Raw genomic sequence first — 19,423 nt, 5'->3', positions numbered from 1 at the left:
TTCAAACCCAGGAATCTCTGACTGCAGAGTCCATAACCCTCCTTTTACATCTTGAACAGGGCTGCCCTGGATCCCCCGCCCCTGGGATGCCTGCCTCCCAGCCTCTTGGACTACACTAGCCTGAGTGGAGTGTTTGTGGGCACGTGGAGGGAAAGAGGGGTTCGGGAGGGCAGAGGGAGACACAAGTGGTGGTCTTTCCTTGAAAATACTCACCTGGTTCACTAATGGCTCTAGAACACACCTCAGAAGACATGGCTGTATGTTGCTCAAATCCTCAAGGACATCCCCTACCTTAGAGCTAGAACCCCAATTCCTCAGCCTGGAGACCAGGGCTGTACCCATCCTCAGCATCCTATGAAGTGTTATTTGTTGTTCTTACACAAATCTGCACTTCCCTGCCCATCTATAGGATGTCCTGCTCACCCTCCAAATGCCCCCCCTTCGGGTGCCTTCCTCTTTCATAGTCCCGAGCCTTTTCTATCTTGGGTAGGCCTAAGCAGTCCTGTTAGTATGAGTTCCAGATATTCCTCTCCTCTCAGGCTATGAATTCCTAGAGGGCTAGAGTCCAGTCCAGAACTGATACTGAATGGGGCAGAGCTTATGGGGTGGAGGGGTGGGGTGGGGTGAGGAAGACCCCTGAATGATCAAGTTTGAGTTGCAACCTGATGGAAACAGGCCAGACCCCAGAAGCATCTCTTGAGGTCAGAAACTGGGCTGCATTTGCAAAGGTGCTGTGCAGTTTGCCTCCAGAGATCTGAAAGCTGAAGGCCCCTTTGTGAGGGTTCCTTGGGGCCATGTCTCCCACTGGGGTTGGGATTCTCACTGCCTAAAGAAAGCTGGGGCTGGGCTCTTGTCAAAGGAATAGTGGTGTCCCCATGAGGACTTTTTTTTTTTTTTAAGATTTTATTATTTATTCATGAGAGACCCAGAGAGAGAGAGAGAGACAGACAGGGCAGAGACATAGGCAGAAGGAGAAGGAGAAGTAGGCTCCTTGCAGAGAGCCTGATGTAGGACTCGATCCTGGACCCAGATGCTCCATCACTGAGCCACCCAGGCGTCCCAAGGATTTTTTTTTTTTTTTTTTTAAGAGAGAGAGGGTGGAGAAGGGCAGAGGGATAGAGAGAATCTTAAGAAGCCTCCAGCCTACCTAACATGGAGCCCAACACGAGGCTCAATCTCACGATCCTGAGATCACGATCTGAGCCGAAATCAAGAGTCAGACGCTTAATCAACTGAGCCACCTCGTGCCCCTGAGAGGCCTTAAGTGCCTGTCTGTCCGTTCCAGATGTCCCATCTGGAAAGGGGAGCCCTGGCACTACCCTGCCTCCCTGCCCCCACCAGCTGCAAACCCTGGTCTTTGAAGTCCTATTTCCCTCATCTTGTCGAGATTCCTTTGCAAAAACTCATGAAAGTGGAACTTGCAAAAAGTCATTCGTAGTCCAAAGTGCCTGAAGAACCCTTTTAATTTGATTTTTCAAGACTTTTTATCCCTTTCCCCGCCTGCCTTTCCAGACAGGAAGCTGTTAGAGTGTGGTGTTTTCTTGCCAATACGTAAAGGCTCAACCCCTTGCTTCCCAGAGGCTGGCGTGAGTGTTCTGAAGGCCAATGTGTCTGTTAGCAGCTGAGAGGGAGCCTAGGGGCATGCTGCAGGCGGAGGTGTCTGCCAAGGAGGGGATCTAGGGCAGTGGGGTGGGCAGCACAGCTGCCATCTTGGATTGCAATGAGTGCAGGAAGCTTGTGGTGACAGATGACTGGCAGCCTAGGCCCTTCCCCCCATAGTGGGAAGCAGTCACCATCTCCTCAGTGTGATCAATGGTCAGCTAGGTAGCCTGAGGTCAATCATGAATCCCCTCTAGGTTGCAGTCTCCCCATCCATGAAGCAAACAATGGACTAGATGGGCCCCTACGGTTGCCTCCAGGTGACCTCAGCCTAGTATAGGGAGTGCTTGGGAGGGGTGGGAAGAGATCGGGTTGGGAGTCTGTGGCCTCTACTGCAGTCTTGGAAGTTCATTCAGCTGCCTTTTCCCTAAAATGAAGAGGATGGGGCCCTCTGTCCTAGCCACCTGGTGGGGTTGTCATAGGGCAAACACACAGGCCTTCTAAAACGTAAGGTGCTGTGGATATGCAGGGAGATGGGGTCAGGAAGGTGGATCCCTGAGAGCGGATCCTGCACTTTAGTGGCTCCATCACTAAAAATGGACTCCCCACTCCTTTGTGAGGCACAAGACCCACCAATGGCTTTTCTGTATCTCCAGGATTTTGCCTGGGCTGTCCCCTCCACTTGAGGTCCCCCCAGGCATCCCTGCCTGGAAACCACCTATCCTCTCTTTAAGGCTCAAGTGCATCAGCAGCTTCTCCTAACCTAACCCTCTGTGGCAGGGACTGCCCACTCCTGTGCCAACTCTGTGCAGACCTGCATGTGACAAGACCAGGCTGAAGGGGCCAGGCTGTGAGCTCCTGAGACCTCCTCCTGTGACCTGAGCTGAGCTGTTCTCATTTTAGCTCTGTGCTGCCCTGCCCAGTGCCTGGTACAGGGGGCTCTGAGAAAAGGAGAGAAGGGGTGGAGGGCCTGTTTTCTAGGCCAGATTCCCCCAAATCCTTCCTCTACTCTAGAACATCCTCATGGCAAGACCCAACGTTCACATGAAAACATAGCTGGAATTCCAGTGTCAATTTGCACCAAGCTCCTGACAACACCAGGCAAAGAGAATGTCAATCCTACCCTGCCCCCACTACACAGACCTTGAGGATCTGAGAGACTTTGCACCTCACACTGTGGCTGGCAAAGCTGCCGTTGGCCCCAAGGAGCCGTGACGTTCAGTACCAGGGTCATTCCATTTGTGGTCAAGGTGATTAATGTCAGGTATCACAGGTGCCCTAGCTGGCACCTGGACTGGTCATCATGAACTACAGCCACTCTGGGAAGCAAGCTCACCTCCCCCTAACAGGCTGCCTTGCCCAGCCACAGGATGGCCTAGCCCATCTCCTCAATTCTGGGCTTCTTCAAGGGAAATCTGACCATGTGAGACCACTTACCTGGCTTTTGGGATCTCATGGCTCTAGAGAAGCATGTAAAACTAAACCACAGCATATGTGGACAGAACCTAGTCATCTACACTCAGGCCTGATGGCAGTATTCTTATCTGGGGTCCTGGCACAGGGCACTGGTCCTCAATCTTCTCCACCTGCTCCCTGGCCTGTGAGGTGCAGGGGATCTGGCCAGAGTGCTCTGCAGACAAAGGGAGGCTGAATCCATGGACACAGGAAATCCAGGGAGTTAGAGACACCTTGATGTCAGAGGTAGAGAATCTTTAGCAGCCATCAAAGTCCCACTGAACAGATGTGGATGCTGAGACCCAGAAGGACGGAACTTGGCCCAAGGTCACACAGTAAGCAGTGACTGATAGGACTCCTGTTGAGAACTCTGGAAATAGGTCCTCTCTCCTGCCCTTAAAAATAGCCTTTAATGAAACCACAGGGGCAATCTGGGGCAGGGTGGGAATAACAGAAGATAATGTTTACGCTGCACTGGCTGAGCTAGAGAGGCTTTCCCTCTGTAAGAAGAGCATCCTGTGCACAGAATGAGCTAAGAAAAGTGCTGTGCCCTGCAGGGTTGTAAGGCCATAGAGTGGGGAGGCCTGTCCCTTGCTTTCTCCATTGCATGCATCCCTGCACCCTGGACTCCAAGCCTGTTACCATGAAAACAGAATCATGCTGCTGTCCATCCTTCAAGTCCTACTACCCAGGGAATGGTGTACACTGGGGATGAAAAGGAATTGTACTCTTGAGGCTGTGATGGGAATATTCTACGAATCCATCTGAGAAGTGAATTTTAGGCTTGTTTGCATCACGGAGGGCATGTTTTACAGGAGACTGGAAAATGGATGCTGTAGTATCATGGTCTGGCTACTTCGGCAACTGGCTTGAGAATTCCTTATAGGGTCCCATGTTGCTGCCTCAACTGTGACATATCCTGGGTACTCAGGAGGTCACTGTTCCCTTGCAGGCAGAGCTGTGTCGGGGTCACCATTGGGCCCCAGGGTCCCGTGGGGCCTGCCTGGTGCAAAGGCTCAGCCGTTGCCCAGTGAATAAACAGGAAGCTTGATGGGGCCTGGGCCCTCATGGAGGATTACCGGGCCTGGTTTGGGGTGCTCCATTTCCCACTTCCTGGGGGAACCAATTAGTCATTTTGGGAACATTCCTCTGGCCAGGTCCCAAACAATGGGATTCCAGGAGAAAAGAGAGTCACAGAGGAACTCAGAGTGTGAGCATGAGGAGTACTGCACTGAGGAAGCCCAGGGAGTGGTGAGCAAGCTGCCTTGGTCAGCATGGAAGGGAAGCACGGAATCCCATCTCTGATGTTTTCTGCTTCCTTTACCTCTTCCAACCCTGAACAGCACCATTCACTTTGGAGGTGGGAAGGTGAAATTCTGGAACAATCGCTGAAGAACACCTGGTTTGCTAGGTTACCTTGGACCGTGAGCTAGGAGTAGTAGCTGAGGACCTGCTGGTCCCTGTCAGTGTGGCCAGTGGTGTGCACCTGTCCCCCACGGCCACCCTCTCCTCCGTCCATGATGGGCCTCTAACTTTGGTCACTCCCAGCCCAGCTTCTCAGCCCAGTTCAGTATTGAATTTTTCTCAGCTGAGATAACCAGACTGACTCTAATAAAGCCAACGGGTCTGACAGTGGACAAAGAAGTACAGGTGCTATTTGTCCTGAGTGCCCTCCCAGCTGCTTAGAAATCCCCTCCATGTTCTCCCTGATGGCGGTCATCCAGCCCTAGTTGCACACCTCCAGTGGTGAGACACTACCTCTTGAGACAGTTTCGGATGGATCTAATTCTTGATCAGTTCTGACAGAATTCTAACTTTCGCTCTCACTGAGCTGGAATCTGCCCGCCCCTAACTCCCATCTGGGGGTCCCCAACCACATCTGTTTCTTCTGCCCTGACAGTCCTTGAGAGATTCATGGTTCCCACCATGTTTCCACACATCCTCTCTTCTCCAGGCAGACCTCTAGTACCTCTGCTTGCTGCCCATGCACTGTAGCCTGTCATGGTCCCTCTCGGAGCAGAGCCCAGAGGACAGGGTGGGGTCAGTCCTGAGCAGAGAGTGCAGGCCAGGCTCTCCCTCCTTGGCTGCACTGCTGCTACTGTCTACATGGCTGACAGTCACCCCACAGCAGGGCTTGCTCTATCACATGGCCTCTAAGAACATCAGGTAGAGCAGAGAGAAGCCAGGCAGAGGGCCTCACTGTTCTGGTGGTCTGTGCTGCTAAAGGGTCTGGGTTTCTTAAACTCCAATTCTGACACTAACTCTGGGTCCTTGGGAAATCTCTCCTCTCTCAAGGCCTCAGTCTTCCCATCTGTAAAATGGGTTTTAGACCATTTGTTGGGTCCCATTTGGTAACAGCAATGAATGATGAAGCACTCAAGCAAAAAAACCCTTTTCTTATTTCAGGGCTATCTATCTCAACAGTGATGTTTCATGGGTCAGAAAGACCCAACCGTTTACAAAGCAGCCACAGATGATAACACCAGCAGGATTCTTCCTGGCTCTCCCAGCGCTCCTCAGACCCTCTGCAATACACACAGAAATCAAATCTGCCCAAACAACAGCCTGAACACAGAGAAAGACTGCCATTCCCACAGTGGCAGAGGGGCCCCGTGGAGAGTCCAACAGCTGGTCCTGAATCCTGGCCCCGCCCCTTGAGCCTGCCAAATCCCCGCTCTGAGCCTCAGTTTCCTCATTTGCAAAACGGGGACATTATGTTTCTCATCAAAGGACTGTTGTAGGGTTTACAAGAGGGATGAGGTACACTCAGAGCTTCATTCGTTTCCTGCCTCACGGCAGATATGAAAGCTATTCTTGGGTATTTAATATTAAATCCTAGGAAAATGTCCCTTCTCTTCTGGGGCAGAGAACATTAAAAACTCCTCTGTCTCCCAGGAGAATAAGATCAAATCGAAGAACCGAGGCTTGAAATAACTCATGCTGGCATGTTTCTGGTGGCGGTGGTGGGGCGGGGAGCACAACACTGGCGAGTCTTTTTGCCACAGACACAAGGGCCGGGCAGTGCTTTACTTGAGGCTGCCGAGGAGGGCTAAGAGGGTGAACAAGGCTGTACTTACTTCAAAGAGAGGGAATAGTCGTGCTTGCTGGTCTGGCTATTCCGGACAAGGTAGCTGCACTCCTTGCAGAGCCGCAGAAGGTTCTCAGCATCTCCTCTGCTGATGGCTCCGTGATACCAGCTGGGGAGAAAGGAGAGGGTCAGAACCCAGCAAGGACATGACTCCCGCAGCTGACATCCTTGCAAACTAAACTCTCAGCCCCCTGAGGGCAGCTGGCACATCCCAGCCTCCTCATCAAGAGGCAGGGGTACGTGTGTGCATGTATTCAGTTATTCAGTACAGAACTACCGAGTGTCTATTGCATGCTCAATCTTAGGGAGAGAATGGTGAACAAACCTGCAGCCTCCTCCCTCACAGGGCTTATGTTCCAGGGTAGATGCTATGGAGGAGACGAAGTGAGGTTGTGTAGTTTGGAGCTATTTGAAGCACTAGCCAGGGAAGCCTTCTGGAGATTGACATTTTAGTGTGGACCTGAAGGAAGTGAAGGAGAAGCCACAAAGGACAGTAGCTGGGAAAGAGCATTCCTGGCACAGGGAGGTGCAGCGAAGGCAAAGGCCCAAGGCAGGAGTGCCTGATGTGTTTGGGAAACAGCAAGGAGGCCAGCATGGCTGCAGTGAGCCCAAGGGGAGGAGTGGGCAGGGCCAGGGCAGCGTGCCTTGTGCGCAAGGAGAAGACCCTTTCTCCATCTGAGTGACACGGAGGCCATCAGAGGGTGTGGACAGGAGGGACACTGCTGCTTCTCCGTGGCATCTGTGGGACAAGTGAGAGGTGCCATCACTCAAGAAAGCAGACAGTTGGGTGGGGTGGCCACACCAATGCTCCCATCAAGCACACATGGCATTGGCTGGGCACGTGGGAAGCCCGGCATCACTGCTTCCAGATACCGTGTGATGAGTGACAGAATCAGGAAGGTGGGGTGCAGTGGCAGATGACCTGATGATGGAGGCCCCTGGTTGCAGGACAAAAGAAGAACGCTTGATTTTCGAAACTGGGAGAGTTGGGGTAGAATTTCAGAGGAGGAGTAATGATCACAAGACACTAGTCAGTGGGTCTACTCAAAATGCATTCCTGTTTACATTATAGTCACTAAGGAGCAGAGGCAGTGGGAAGGTGGCAAGATGGGGCCAGGAAGAGAACCATAGGTGCTGGATGGCCACAGAGGCACAGACCCTCCTGCCACTCACCACCTGGACAGTCAGGGGCAAGCAGCAGAACCTGGCTGCACCTCAGTTCTCTATCAAGTTAGGGTCACTCCACCCCCAATTTTAGGGTGGGAAGATTAAATAGGATGATGCAGAGCAGGGCTTATACAGAGCTGGGGATGGGAGAGTTTTAACAAAAGGCAGCTCCAAGCATCAATAAAAAATGAGTGAATTTGCAGATGGCCATGGGCAACTCCCCCAACTATCATTACTCAGGCTGCTGTTCACCCATAGGCTGCATTTCAAAAATTCCCAGGTGTAAGCAGAGATGCTGCTGCTGCCTCCTTATCCTGGCTCAGGAGTGCCCTGCAGATAGTACCTCTGAGAGTTCTGTTACAGACATTCTACATAGGGAGAAACATGGCACTGCCTTACACTGTACACTTTCTGCCATTTACAAGACAGCGTTCTGAACAGTTAGCAGGAGTGGTGATGACATAATTATAACCTCAGAACCCAACCTGCTTCAGGAAAGCAAACACTGGAGAGTAGAGGTGAGTGTCCATGTTCACTGAGCATGTGAGTAAGTCGCTGACTGCCCAGGAGGTGACCACTCACAGCGTATCAGTCCTGGGGCTGGGCATTTCGCCAAGGGAAAGGGTAGGAGGAAGATAGACCTGCTTTCCTTTCTAAACATACATAGAAATGAAGAGGAACATGAAGTTAGGGAATGTATGGGCTCCCATAGTGAAAGCACTTCCAGAGATGTGAGGGCTGAAGTCATATGTTAGAATGTATACATGACTGGAGTTTGGAGAAACAGCTAGACAAGGATGGAATGGACTTTAGAATAAAGAGTTAACAGATTTGGCAAGGTTGTTTTCCGGGAAATTTCACCTGTGTTAACACACCCCAGTGAGCAGATAAACATGCTGTTTTATTAGGAAAACAAGTTCCAGCCATTTGAAGCAGAGTCATCCTTAGGGAAAGGCCTAGAAGAGGTCTCCAGGGAAGTGCTGCTCACCCTCTGCCTCTCCCTGAGCACAGGAGCTGAGCTGGTGGCAGATGGGCCTCTGGAGGCTCAGGATTCTGGCTGAAGTGAACAGGATAAACGGCTGGCTCCTTCCCTCCTGCCCCAGCTAGTGCACACAGAATAAAAGTCAGGGACTTGGGTAGAGATTCTAAGGAGACTCAGGCTAGTTGGGGAGAAAAAAGCCAAAGGACATGATTGCAGGGGCTGGGGCCAGCCACTGGCTAGCCTGTTAGCATGGGGTTGGCCACCAGGAGACAGGGTAGGCCTGGGTGGTCCTGGAGGGGGCTGAGGGCCAATTGCTGTGCCCAAGCAGACTCTGCCTAGACTGAAAACAGAATCTAAGCAGGAGGCTGTTTGGGGATGTGCTGGACTGTGGAACTGGCCAGTCAGGCCAGAATTATGGGCATTAAGAAGACCCAACCTAGCAGTACCCATTAGCTCATCCAGTATTTACTCACCACTTACTATATCCTTGATCCCGTGGGGCTGATGCAGGGAAGAGGGAGAGTCAGACAGATTCAGGACACAATTTCGGAAAGTGACAACTGCTATGTAGGAATCCTGAGTTTGTGATAGGCAGTGACTAGGGCAGGGAAAGTGCCTATGTTAAAATGAACACACAGGGGAGGCCCCCAAGGAGATGCCATTTGACCTGAGAATCTGTACCATGAGAAGAAGCCAATCATATAAAGAGCCAAAGAAAACATGTTCTCTGCAGAGGAACCAGCAAGTGCAAAGGTCCTGAAGTAGGATGCACTTGGGGTGTTCAGAGCAGAAAGCAGAAAGGCAGCAAGAATGGTCCAGCTCTGTGAACATGGGGAGTGGTACAGGATGAGGGAACGGGAGGCAGAGCCTGATCCCCAAGGCCTTGTGAGCAAGGGAAGAAGTCCAATTTCATTCTAAGCATAGCAGAGGGCAAAGAGTTTTAAAAAAAGGATGTTACTTGCTCTGGATGGTCTTACAAAAGGCCAACCAGGTTATCCTGAAGAGGGGCCAGAGAGGAATGAAGTGGGAGATAAGGCAGGGGCTTCTGTAGTGGTCTAGATGGGAGGTAGCTCTGAGACAAGAAGAACAGATGGATTCAGCCCATATTTTGGGTGGAAAACTAGCAGAAGTCACTAGTTTAGATGCAATAAATGCCAGTGTAAGGCAAAAAAAAAAAAAAAAAAAGGAATCAAGAGGACTCCAGATTGGCGGCTTGACCAAGTAGGCAGATGTGATGCCGTTTACGGAGATGGGGAAGCTGGGGGAGGAGCGAGTGTCCGGAGAAGATCAGGAGCCCAGTTTTAAACACACTAAATTTGAGATGCCCACTTGTCAGCCAAGTGCAGATGCCAAGACAGCAGTCGGATGTAGGAGTTGGGGGATTCTAGGAGAGGTATGGGCAGGGGATGCACACTGGTGACTCACTGCCAGGATCCTGAGACTACCCAGGGATAGCATGCAGCTGGAACCCGAGCCCCAGACAGTCCAAGCTTTGGGTAAAGCTGAGGTGAGGAGACAGTAGGGGAGACAGAAGAGGCAGCCAGGGAGGCAGGAGATAAAGCACGAGCAGAGTATGTCTCCAAAGGAGGGAGCTGTCTACTGTGCTGAGTGAGAAAGAATGGGAGGTGATGGAGGGAGAGAAACAATGTTGACAGCTCTCTGGGAACTTCATCCATTCCCTGGACAGCTGTTTTCTTGAGCACCTATTATATGCCAGGCACCGTACTAAAGCACTGAGGATGCAGCGATGACCCAGAGGGGGATATCAGGTGGATATGGTCAGTATGCACGCTGTGTCCAGCCATCTCTGTATCATGTTTTGTTTGTTGATTAAAAAGGACACAGTGATCAGAAATAAGCAAAACCTACCACCCAATCTAGGTGGCTGTGACAGACGGTTAGCAAAGAAGCCTGCTGGGAGTGCTTCCTCCATGCACTCAGTACAGCAGGCATGGGGTGTCACAAAGGAGACTGAGGCCCCCCCAGATGATAGCACATGCTGAACAGGGGGCACCCGGCACATGACATCATTCGGAAAACGCTGCATCCTGCTCACCGAGTGAGCATTTCCTGTGAGGGATGCACTGCTGGCTATGCTGAAGCCAGAAGTCTCCACTGGAGATTAATATAGTACATGACACACACGGGACAGTCGCATGAGGGATCGGCTTGTTGTCAGCTCATCTCCTGTGTGAAGGGGGGTGATAAGAGTATGTATGAGGAGAGGGGAGAAAGAGGAGAGTGTGGGATCAAGTCATAGGACTGGAGTTCTAATCCTGCCTCTGCACTGTGACATCCTAGCCAAGGCTTTGTTTCTCTTGGAGTCTTGACTTCTCATCAATGTGACAGGGATGATAACCCCATTTATCACACATTTGCTTGTTAAGAGTATACCATCCTCTTAAAGCACCAGCAGAAGATCTAGGACCTGCTTCATCCAGTATCTGGATTAGCTTGCTGCAGTCCAGGTATACAAAATGGTGAGAAACTGAAAAAGCAGTCTGGGGGCAACTCGTAGAGTGAGTGGCAGGCTAAGGAGATGAGGCTTTACCCTGGAGGTGATGGGGGTGCAGGGGGGTGGTCACTGAAGGTTTCAGAGCTGAGTGGGGACCTGCACACACTTAGAAGGGAGGTGATCATCATGGTCAAGGGGAAGGGTAGTAAAGGGCCTAACAGTGCTAGGGAGGAGCAGAGAGGGAAAGGGAAGCAGGGGTGGAACTGGGCCACCGACTGGAGGTGGGAAATCTCAGGGGAAAGGGACTGAGAAAACTCAAGTCAAGGGTGTCAAAGCCAGGGGCGCCTAGGTGGCTTAGTCGGTTAAGTGGCTGCCTTCAGCTCAGGTCATGACTCAGGGTCCTGGGATTGAGTCCCCAGTCGGGCTTCCTGCTCAACAGGGAGTCTGCTTCTTCCTCTACCCCTCCCTCCTGCTTGTGTGTGCGCACGCGCGCGGTCTCTCTCTCTCTCTCTAATAAATAAATTTTTTTTTTTAAAAAAACAGTTTATTTATTTATTCATGAGAGACACAGAGACACAGGCAGAGGGAGAAGCAGGCTCCATGCAGGGAGCCCGATGTGGGACTCTTTCCTAAGACCCCGGGATCACGCCCTGGGCCGAAGGCAGATGCTCAACCACTGAGCCACCCAGGCACCCCTCAAATAAATAAAATCTTAAAAAAAAAGTGTCTAAGCCTTGGGGCACCTGGGTGACACAGATGGTTAAGTGCCCAACTCTTGGTTTTGGCTCAGTGCATGATTTCAGGGTTACCAGACAGAGCTCCATACTGGGCTCCATGCTTAGTGTAGTCTGCTTAAGACTCTCTCTCTCCCTTTGCCCCTCTACTTCTCTCAAATAAATAAATAAATCTTAAAAAAAAAAAAAAAAAGTCAAAGCCTTGCTCAACAAATACCAAGCAGATATTAGGCAAAACTCTCACTATAGCTAACAAATAATTTAATTTATAAACAAAAGTAAGGGCAACAATACAGCATAGAATGAGAAAGCCTACGGTTACAAATCAGGAGACTGTTCTAATCCCGTCAGCCACTGACTGAATTAGTGGTGGCCTTGACCTTCTCTCAGCCTTAACAGAGACTATATCGTTGAGTGGAGGCTGGGCCTTGCTCCCTTAGAACTTACATTTGCTAGGGACGCATGGGTGGTTCAGTGGTTGTGCATCTGCTCAGGGTGTGATCCCAGGATCCCGGGATCCTGGGATCAAGTCCCACATCAGGCTTCCCGTGGGGAGTCTGCTTCTCCCTCTGTCTGTGTCTCTGCCTATCTCTGTGTGTCTCTCATGAACAAATAAATAAAATCTTAAAAAAACAAACAAACAAAAAACTTACATTTGCTTTTCCAGCGGGACAGCAGGATCCACTCTTTCTCCCAAGATCCCACAGAACTCAGGGCTCCCATGCTTAATGGGCTTGAAGCCCCCTCCAGGGGCTCGAAGCTGGCGCCGCCGGTCCCGGGAAGGTGAGGGGGATGATTGCCGTTTCTCGTTGCCATTAAACTGGGCTGTGGTGGAGAGAGAAAGTGCACGGTCACCAAGGGATTACTGGGTGGGGCATGGTGGGGTAACAGTCAATTGCTCCCCTTGGGGTTTTACAATTCTCAGGGGAAGAGTTCCAGGCAATTAATGAACATGGCTCAAAAGGCTCGAGTTTCCTACAGCAGGTGCTGTCAGAGCCAGATGATGCATTCAAGGGGCTGGTTGAGTCTCCCTCCAGAGACCACTGAACTAGCCTTATCCCCAAAGGATGCCCTCTGCAATCATCACCAAGGGGGGCTCAGCATTCCCATAGGGGTTCAGCCCCCTGGACTGTTCTCAGGGAGGCAGCTGTTCCCTATTCTCTGCCTCCAACTGCTCCCCTCCTCCCATTCTCTCATCCCCCCCAGAGTATACTGGCCACATCTGCTCCCTTTCTCCTGGGACAACCCCACAGAGTTCCAATCAAGAGTCATGCCGTGTCCCCCATGTCTGCTCCTCTTCATTCAGTGCCCTCTGTATGGGCCCCACATTCAGCGAGCCCTGTCCAGGACCCAGCACCCAGGTGAGGTTGAAGCAGTGCACAGCACAGCGTGCAGGCCCTGCTACATGCCTCCTCCTGGCCCCAGGCCTGTGACAGCATCATTCACCTCCACGGGCTTGGGGAGGGTGCCTCTCGAGGGCAGGAGCCCAAGATAACCCATAAAGAGCAGAAAACACGGGGATCCCTGGGTGGCTCAGCATTTTAGTGCCTGCCTTCGGCCCAGGGTATGATCCTGGAGTCCTGAGATCGAGTCCCATGTTGGGCTCCCTGCATGGAGCCTGCTTCTCCCTCTGCCTGTGTCTCTGCCTCTCTCTGTGTGTCTTTCATGAATAAATTAAAAAAAAAAAAAAGAGCAGAAAATACTGAGCTGAACCTGGAGTTGCCAGAAGCATTCCTACAGATCAGTTAGTCCACCTTGCAAGTTATCTCTCTGGTCTTTGGTTTCCTCCTCTGCAAGGGATGATGACCATACCCACCTCATGGGGCTGTTACAAGGATTCAATTAGGTGATGTCACCGAGATCTTACCAGAGTGCCTGGCATGTAGTCACTACTCAATCAATGTTATTATAAACATTTATTTTCACTATTCTTGTGTCTGTTCAATGCGGATGCGGTACTAGTTACTTCACATAAGCTTCTGAACCAACACAAGTTCCTCTTCCAAGCTTGCCAGTCACTAGCTGGTTGCCTTGGCTAAGTTCCTCAATGTCTCAGAGGCTCCATTTCCTCCCTCATCCTGTCACCTCAAAGATCAGATGAGAAAACACATGCGAAGGGCCCAGCACACAGACTGCTGAGTGAATGGGCCAGGCCCTGCAGAACAAGGCTTCCAAAGCCAGGTCTGGGTGCAGGCCGACAGACACACAATGGCAGAAATCTCCTCTCCAAAGAGCAAGCACGGATGTGGCGAGCTGTCCTCTACCCTGGCCAGACACACGGAAATCAACGTCACACTGACGGAAACTGGGAAGCTGGCAGAAGGTGGTGGTGGTGGTTGGGGGAGGGGGGAACCTCACTGGCTGTGCTATATGCTGTCTGCAGGGGTCCCAGCCGCTGTTGTTCTGGGTCCCAGCCGCTGAGCGAGATCATCCATCAGGACTACAAAGCATTTCCATCCCTCTGAGACACTCTTCTCCATTAACCACTATTGGAAGGCAATGGGAAGGGAGGTTCCTGCCAGTGGAAGGCTCTAGACACTCTGGACCCACATGTGTGCACTCACTCTCATAACTGCAGCAGAGCCGGCAGCCTGTCCATCCACCTGCCCCACTCCCCAACACTCACTCACATGTGCCAGGCAAGTTCAGGGCTGGAGAAACAGCAGTGAGCAACACAGAAATCCCTGCTTATGAAGCCCAGAGTCTGAGTGGGGAGAAACACAATAAATGAGGTACGTCAGAGCTACAGCACACCATCTGCAGTAACTGCCGTGGAGAATGGGAAGCACATTCCAGGCAGAGGGAAGAGGGCCCTAAGGTGGGAAAGTGCCTCAAGTGACAGAAACAACACAGCCTGGGGTAATGGAGGGTAGTGGGAGGAAATGGTGCCAGATGATTGGGTGTTGCATCTTAAAAGGACTTTGACTTTGTTCTGAGCCATTCTGATGTCCTGATGGGGAGGGTTTTGACTTGGCACTTCTGAACAGGATTGCTGTGCTGAAAAGAGATGGGAGGACAGGGGCACATGGGAACTCTCTGTACTTCCCACTCAATTTCATTGTGAACCTAAAACTGTTCTTAAAAAAGTTTAATTGAGAGAGAGAGAGAGAGAGAGAGAGAGAGAGAAAGAGAGAGAGAGATGCACATGGAGAGCAGTGAGGTCTGCAGACCCTATCTGTGCATTCACAGTAGAATGTGTGGGAAAGAGGATCCAGAGGCTATAGGCCTTTGGCCTGAACACTGGAGGGATGGAGCTGGCATTCCCTAGGAGGTGAAGATTCACAGAAAACTATAATTAAAATTCATGAGGAAGCGGGATGAAGGCCAACTCCAAACACCCCCAGCCTGTGAGGCCAGGACTGGCAGTGTGCAGCAGGGACAGAGTGGGGACTCGGTGGGGGCTCTGTCTCCTTTCAGGCTACAGCTCTGTCCTGTGTCCCAACCACAGGGACAGACTGCAATGACAAGGCCCTTCTAAGGTACAGATCCTGGGTTTGTGTGTCTGAGAGAACCCTCTTCCATCTGGTCAATAACCTGGGCTTGCACAGTGGTAGTGAGAGGGTGAAGCACATAACTGGGGCTCAGGCACCCCCATCACCATGCCTGGCTTCCTAGCAATGGGCTTTCCCACCAGGGCTCTGGCTGAACCACATCAGCCCTCATGCCAACTAGTCAAATGGCGTATATGTTCTTGGGCTGGGGGATTAGGAAGGGGTGAGCCATTTGCCTTGCAGAGTTCTAGATGGGTGACCTTGGGCAGGGGTGAGCACTGGCATCAGATAGATAGGTAAGGTCACATAGCCCTTTCCTAAAGATCTGGGTCTTGATCCTAAGGTTGGGGCAATCAGGGAATGCCATTCTCAGATTGGGTTTTAGAGATGTCTCTATTGATGGAGATGAGATGTGGGGGGCTACCAAGCAGGCAGGGAGACCAGTCAGGGAAGGTAATGGAGGCTGAATCTCTCAATGATGGGAGCGATGGAAGAGGTGAGTCCAACAGGACTTGACTACCCACAGGCTGAGCCAGGTGACCCCTGTATGATGCTCCATTGAGAAGAGATGCAAGGTGGAGCAGGAGAGGGGGGCCAGGGACATGGGACCAGGGTGTACTTTTCCACAGTCCCTCCCTCTAATTTTCTGTTAGGAAGGGACAGGAGGCCATAGAGCAGGACTCTGGTCCTGAGGGCTAAGGGTATGGAGGTGGGCAGTGAAATAGTGACATGGGAAGGGGCTGGGGGGAGATGAGGTTCTAGGCTTAGTTTTGCCACCAGCTAGGGAAAAGGAGAGACCAAATGAATTGTTAAGGCATGTTCACCTCTGACGAAAATTAGAATTTGGGGATTTCTACCAATGGAAAATCCTACCACACACCTCTTGCCAGAGGCAGGAGCATGGAGCACTGACTGCAGAAGAAACTCTTTAGCATAACCAATGACCTGGCTGCCTGTCCAGCCTGAGGCCTCACCATGAGCACTTATGGGCCAGGTCTTCAGCCTGAAATACCACCACCCCATCCACAAGTCTCTCTACCTAACTAACTCCATTTGCCCTTCAAGGGCATCTCTTTTAGGAAGGCTGCTCTAACCTCACCTCCTCCCCAGACACCCCTTGATCTCAGTCTATGGCATCCTAATGGCCAGTTTCCTGGTCGGGTGCCCCACGAGTCCTTCAAAAGCAGGGGCTATACCACATGTGTCTTTGTGTCCCATACCTAGCACATGCCTGCAACCTAACAGGCACCTAATGAATGACTGAAGAAAATTAATGAGCTGTTGTTTCACTTTATTGGGAAAAAATATCGGTTTTCATACCAGATAAACTCGATAAAACCTAGTAACATCCCAGTCAACACTGTAATTCCCCACTGAACTAATTTATACATTCGCTTGCAAGCTTAATAATATAGCCATATATTTTAGAGGGAACAGGTGGTGATGAATGACAGACTTAATTAGGCAAATCATCTCACCTAAAATAAAATATACAAACTCCAAGTGCAGTGATTCAGCAGCAAAAGAAAAAAAAAAAACACTGTTAGGAACAAAAGCTCCAAACACAACTGCTTTCATTCCTTCTAATTAAGTTTCTCTTTAATCTGCAATTTAAAATGGCAATTCTTTTAATTTAGTGATTTTCTGCAAAAGATAAAGACACAAACCCTCAAAAGAATATCTGCATTTAGAGAAAAAATATGCCACCCCTGTGAGTCATTAGAATGACAGAACCTAATTAATTGCACCTATAGGCAATTACGAATGGAATCAGAGTTGTGCAGGAGGGAGGGGAGGCTCAGGTGGAAAGGACCAGGCCCTGGGAGGCAGTGGGAGAAATGGCCCCACTGATGCACCGCCAGCCTCTGTCTCCAGGGCAGGTGAGGAGGCCAGGCCCCTTCTTGATGCCCCAGATGTCTTTCCAAAAATTCTGGTCTAACGACAAGCCTCAGCCTTTAAGGGCCTGGCTTGGGTGCCCCCGCCACTGCCCTTCCGACCGAGGCTTTTTCTCCGTCCATGTTATTAGTCTCCAACTCGGGCAGTCCCCTTCCTACTCTTATTATAGGTTTTATACCAATCGGTTCTGAAGTTTAGTCACTGCCAGTAACAGATGACAGTATTCCAGGTGCCCACGTTGGCTCTGACTCTCACGATAGCCCTGGCCCCTGTGGTTGATGAGTGACAGATGGGGACTCAGAGGTGAGAAAGAACTCACCTCAAAGGGTCTCAAAGCTAAGGGGTGGGATAGGGGCAGGGGAGGCAAGGCCTGAGCTCAGGCCTGTGGGTCACTGGGGTCACCTTCCCCTCCGCCCCCATCAGGTCCTTCCTTCTCTATGGTCAGGCAGGGGCTGTGCTTCCTCACTCAGCTCAGTCTGTGGTGCGCTTCCCACCTCTAGGTCTGGAATGACCACCCTCCTGCTCCATCCACATGATGTCTAGAATCTTCCAAGACCTGGCAAAAAGCCACCCCTTCACAAAGCCTCCCCGTTTACTGCCTGCTGAGAGCCCCTTCCTCCTCAGAAGCACTTGGCAGTTCTCTTGAGGCTCCATGGGCACCCCTTCTCTCTCTCTTCCCCAGTCAGCCTGGGTGTTCTGTGGGGGCAGTGCCCGGGATTTATTTTCTTTCTTTTCCCTCTCCAATCTCTTGTTTGCCCCTAAGCCTAATGCAGTGCTTGTTATGGAGACGGGTGTTTAGTAAATGTTTGCTTAGATGAAATAAATGTGCTCCTTCAGGGTCCAGTTCCTTCTTGTTTATTAATCAGGGCTGGCCAGAGAAAACAAGTTCCAAAAAGCCAACGGGCCTCTAAAGCACAGCTCAGCTGGGCTCACAAACCCTTGCTGGCTCCCAACTTCCCCTGGGTGGAGGGCAAACTCCTTGCTCTAGTGTTCAGGATCTTCAGTGACTTGGCACCAACCCAACCTACTGGATCCATCTTCCCCTAGAAAACCCCTCTGGGGTCCCTACCCAGCCCTTGGCTCCAGGCACAAAGAATGGCCAGGCCCTAAATCCACCATCTGCCCCTAGGGCTTTGCTTTGCCTGCCCTCTCGAATCCCCTTCTTCACTTTCTTTGGATGCACAAATCCTTGCTATTCTTTAAAGTTTGGCTCCAATGCTACCACCCAGGGAAGGTTTTACCCTACACCCCAAGCAGAATTCCTTTCTCTTCTGTGCCCCGCATCCCGGGGTCTATGCCACTGTCTGATCCCACCCCAGTCTCTGGTAGTGTGGTAGGTAGGTGTCCTTCCAGAACCGGATGGAGATGGGGCCTCGTACCTCAGCCTCCACTGAACCTCTGCATGGCCATGCAGCCGACTTGAAAGAATGGCCTAGGGGCACGTGGGTGGCTCAGTCATGATCCTGGGGTCCTGGGGTCAAGTCACACATCAGGATCCCAGCAGGGAACCTGCTTCTCCCTCTGCCTATGTCTCTACCTCTCTGTGTCTGATGAATAAATAAAATCTTAAAAAACAAAACAAAAAAAGGAATGGCCTATGAGCTGCAATAGGACAGGAAACGGAGGAACCACAGCAGCTTGGCATCATGGAAAGGATGTGGACTCTGGACTTAGAAAGACACATGTTTGCGTCCTGCCTCTGCCATTACTGTGTGACTTTGGGCAAGTTTCTAAATCTCTCTGAACCCTAGCTACCTCTTTTGTAGAACAGGGTCGACTATACCTACAAAGGATTGTAGAGGTAGTTAGTAATAGATGGAGTACCAAAGTCCAGGCAGGCCCCTGTAAGTGGTGACCCCCTCCCCACAGTCACACCCATGCTCTGAACACTCCTCTCTCATACACTGAAGACAATAAAGTGCCTTGCATAAGAAAGGTACCTTCTTTTTCCCTAGCCTCTACTGGAGTTCCTAAGCTGGAAGGTCCAAAAGGCACGACATATTCTGCTTTGTTCAGAGCTGAATCCCCAATGCCGAGAACAGTGCCTGATGTATAGTAGATAATATCTTATCTCAGATAATACTGAGTGAATAAATCTCCACCTGGGTCAGCAGGACCATAAAACCTCCATGCATCAATCAAGATAGGAAAAGGGAGCTGGATTACCTCCTCAAATTATTTTAAAACATTTTGAAGATAGCCTAACCTTTACTGCTTGCTTCCTCTGCATGGGGAGGCATACATGAGACCTGATGGGACCTTCTGCTCTGACCCCCCCCCCCCATAAGCCTAGGAGAGATCAGGGCACTTTGTCCAGGTTTTTTACAAACAAGGCCTGGTGTAGGTAAGCAACCTGGCCATGGTGATAGGAGCAGGCTGCCACATCAGGCAGCCAGCCTCAGCCCCTACTCCCCCAACTTCTGCTCTGGGATTTAAACCCTGGAATGCCTCCTCTCACCTGGGGGTGGGTAGGAGTACCTTTCCCTGGGGAATGGTGGGGAGAGAAATCAGTGGCCTGGCAAACATCTTCCAGTCTTCCCTACTGACCAAGGGTAT

At 51.0% G+C, this 19,423-nt stretch overlaps 1 protein-coding gene across 1 annotated transcript in view; it reads right to left on the bottom strand.

Annotated features, from left to right (window-relative positions):
- Window positions 1–19,423, bottom strand: part of SHB (SH2 domain containing adaptor protein B) — a 139,782-nt gene that overhangs the window by 20,443 nt on the left and 99,916 nt on the right. The window contains exons 4-5 of the mRNA XM_041761379.1: window positions 12,134–12,305; window positions 6,132–6,251 (exon numbers count right to left, since the gene is read on the bottom strand). Coding sequence (XP_041617313.1) covers window positions 6,132–6,251; window positions 12,134–12,305 — 292 coding nt within the window. The remainder of the gene's footprint in view (window positions 1–6,131; window positions 6,252–12,133; window positions 12,306–19,423) is intronic.

The sequence above is a fragment of the Vulpes lagopus genome, chromosome 7 (genome assembly GCF_018345385.1).
Source record: "Vulpes lagopus strain Blue_001 chromosome 7, ASM1834538v1, whole genome shotgun sequence".
Taxonomy (NCBI): Eukaryota; Metazoa; Chordata; class Mammalia; order Carnivora; family Canidae; genus Vulpes; species Vulpes lagopus.
Note: the sequence above shows the minus strand (reverse complement) of the source record. Positions and strands in the feature narration are given on the sequence as shown.